This window comes from Phaethon lepturus, unplaced genomic scaffold (assembly GCF_000687285.1).
Source record: "Phaethon lepturus isolate BGI_N335 unplaced genomic scaffold, ASM68728v1 scaffold35664, whole genome shotgun sequence".
Classification (NCBI taxonomy): Eukaryota; Metazoa; Chordata; class Aves; order Phaethontiformes; family Phaethontidae; genus Phaethon; species Phaethon lepturus.
In genome coordinates, this window is record NW_010534640.1 from 3,023 (window position 1) to 6,143 (window position 3,121).

Genomic DNA, 3,121 nt, shown 5'->3' on the forward strand with positions numbered 1-3,121 from the left:
TTTCTCCTACCCAGATGTTTGGTGGGGAGAAGGCATTCGTTCCCCTTAGTCACACCATAACTCCTACTAACATTAAAGAATCCTCATAACGCTCCTGGCTGCTGCTGAATGGGTAGAGGCAGCTGGGCCTACTGACTGCCCCAGCCCTGGAAGGAGCGAGACCCCAGCCCAGCCCAGTCCCTTCCTGAACACCCACCTCCTACCTGTACAGGCATGAGCGGCTGCGAGCCAGGCGGGAGTGACCAGCGAAAGAAGCCGGAGGGCTCGCAGTGCGGATGGATGTGATGGGGGCTTGGGGAGCCGCAGCTGGCACGTGGCTGCAGCACGGCCAGCGTTCGCCCCGCCCAAGAGAGCTTTTTCTGCTGCTGCTTCCACTCCCCATGTCTCAGCTCACCTTTTAGGCAGATACAGACACGACAGACAGACATGCACACACTGTCCACGAGGAGAGAGCGTGGCGCACAAACACTTGGCATGAGTCTCTGTACAAATGCACCGAGCGCATTAGGACCTGCAGCAGCCTGAGCCTCTCACTTCCTTCTTCACGTAGTCGTGGAGCTTGAATTTGGGCTCGTTGGGCAGCTTCATGGACCTGTGCTTCAGTTCCCTGCAGGAAAGGGGGAAAACACGTTACTTTTCTGCCTACACTGCCTGCTTCTGAGCTGCCTGGCCCAGCTCAGTTGAACTCGACTTGGTCTAGATAGTTTGCTAAAGTTCCCCCTGATGAGACATTCCGTATCTCATGTGAGATGGCAAGTACTTGCCAGCTCAAGAGCTGAAGGTGGGAGCCCAGGGAATGAAAAGGTGGGTGACAGCGCCAGCCTTTATCTCAAAGACTGCTGTCCCCACCGCGGGAGAGGTGCCCACACAGCCACCGCTCCAGTCACTTACTTTGCAATGGCTGTGAACGCTAATTCAACATTGAGGCCACTTTTTGCGCTGGTCTCCATGAAGGGCACGCCGTATTCCTGTGAGACAAGACACACTGGCATCAGAAACATCACCCGGGGTCTCCTCGGGGGCTCCCGGCTCGCGCCGAGCCCCGACCAACAGCAGCAGGGACTGCCACAGGAGCTGAAACTGTGCCCTGGGAGGGGAGCTCTGTCGTGGTGGGCAGGAAAAGCTTAGCAAGGGTTCACAGCTCAGGCGTTTCTTACACAACTTTGGAAACAATTTTTGAGGACAAAGCAGTGAAAAATGTTAGTGGAAGCTTAAAGGAAGAAGAACAGATGAGAAGGAAGAGGAAAGCAAGACAAGGGAAGAAAAGCAAAGTGCTCCCAGACCTGTTTTTGGTCAGGCTGGTCTCCAGCTAACCCTTTCACTGCTGTACATCACGGATTACAAGTTGTTGTACGCACACATCCCCAGTCAGAGCATGCAACAACCGACTCCGCTGCAGCAGATGGACACCTCACATACCTTGGCTAATTTTTCTCCATCTTCCCTTTTCACCACTCTGTCCTGGGCTGAATCCACCTGCCAACAGTAACGACAAAGAGCAATTTGGGATGATTTGGAAGGTTAGCAGTAGGCAACCCCCATGTCCCCTTATGCCCTCCCAGGCTCCTCTGCCTGTGGCTGCAGGGCAGCTTCATCGTGGGACTGTCAGGGGAGGAAGAGGAGGCTCTGGTGAAGCCGTGGGGCCATGCTCACCTTGTTTCCCAGTAACATGAGGACCACATCCTGCTGCGCGTATTCATGAATCTCTGTCAGCCACGCCTGGAGGGAGACAGCCAGAGAGAGGGGTTAGCAACAGCTCCGGGGAGAGGAGGAGGAAGGATGGGGGGCTGCCCTGCTCCTGGGCACCGGGCACCCTCTGTGGGAAATGGTGCCATCCCCGAGCAATGCTGGGCGGCTTTATGTGGACACAGGGAAGAGGTGGCAGCAGGTTAGATGCAAAACGAGGAAGACCTCAGAAATTTGTCTGTGCAGGGCCAGGGTGGGAGCTGCAGGCAGGGAGCAGCTGGTCCCGCAGATCCCCTGCGATTCAGCAGCACCCTGGGGAGAGGAGCTGCCTCTTCCCTCGCTGGCGGAAGCCAGCCAGCAGCCAGCGACTTGGCCCCGAGGACACCCTTTCCCAGACAGCCCAGTGGAGGGGTGGGCACCCCGGGGTGCCACCGAGCCCCGAAGGACCTGCTTTGCTGAGCAAGCCCGGCACCACCTTCAGCTGCTGACCAAGCCCAGATTCTCAAGGATAATGGCAGCCTCTCAACCCTGCTGCCTGCTCTGTCTGAGCACAGGCACGTGTAGGACTTTAACCCAAATTCCCCTTCGGTTGGAACGTTAAACCTCCTTTTGGAGGATAAGGCTGAGGGTTTGCTCCAGGACGTGCCCCACGCAGTGCTGCCCCCGTGCCAAGCACACACAGTCCCAGCATGTGGCTGAACCTGCCTCCCCGAACCATGGGGTGGCTTTCCTGCCCTCTAATCCAGCCTGATCTAATCAAACCTGCCTTAATTCCCCGTAATCCTTGACCCCGCAGTGCGAGCAGCCGCTTGCTGCCTCCCAGGTGGGCAGCACTGCTGCAGCCCATGCCCTGGCTCCGAGCGCCGACGCTGGGCTCCCGGCAAGTGCCGGGCGATCCCCGCTCCACCACTGCTCCTCGCCCAGCGGCATCCTGCATCAGCACCCAACGGGCCAGGGAAGCGAGGGATGATGTGGGATTAGAGCCTGTCACTGACAATACGCAGGAGCCCAACGCATGCGAATGCAGCCCCAGGAGCCCATCACGCCCCAGCTGGGCTCGGGGCGCTCAGCTCCACGGATGGGATGGTCCAAGGGACACATGGTCACTCCTGACAACCCCCCTTGGCTCCCTTCTGGCACCGCTCCCCCTCTATCCCTCTTTCCAGCACCTCGCCCTCGCCCTGGGTGCTTGTTCCTCCCCGCTGGGGCCATGAGTGCCCCACAGACATCCCTCCCGCGGCCATCCTTCCCACGTCCCCGTGGGGCTGGGAGAGCTGATGCTGCAAATGAGGCCACGTTACCCAGCAGTGTGAAACCTCCAGGTGATCTTCCATCTTGTTGCAGGATCACAACCTCAGTGCAGACCTGCAGCCTGGTTAACGGCCAGCGCTCACCCTCCATTACACCCGGCAGCAGACAGCAGGGCTGGTGACAG

General features: G+C 58.6%; 1 protein-coding gene across 1 annotated transcript in view; it reads right to left on the reverse strand.

Annotated features, from left to right (window-relative positions):
• Positions 1-504: 504 nt before the first annotated feature.
• Positions 505-3,121, reverse strand: part of LOC104619644 (ras-related protein Rab-26) — a gene marked incomplete at its 5' end in the record, with an annotated part of 5,125 nt that continues 2,508 nt past the window's right edge. Inside the window, 4 exons of the mRNA XM_010285592.1 lie at positions 505-607; positions 892-968; positions 1,420-1,476; positions 1,654-1,719. Of these exons, the coding sequence (XP_010283894.1) occupies positions 505-607; positions 892-968; positions 1,420-1,476; positions 1,654-1,719 (303 nt within the window). The remainder of the gene's footprint in view (positions 608-891; positions 969-1,419; positions 1,477-1,653; positions 1,720-3,121) is intronic.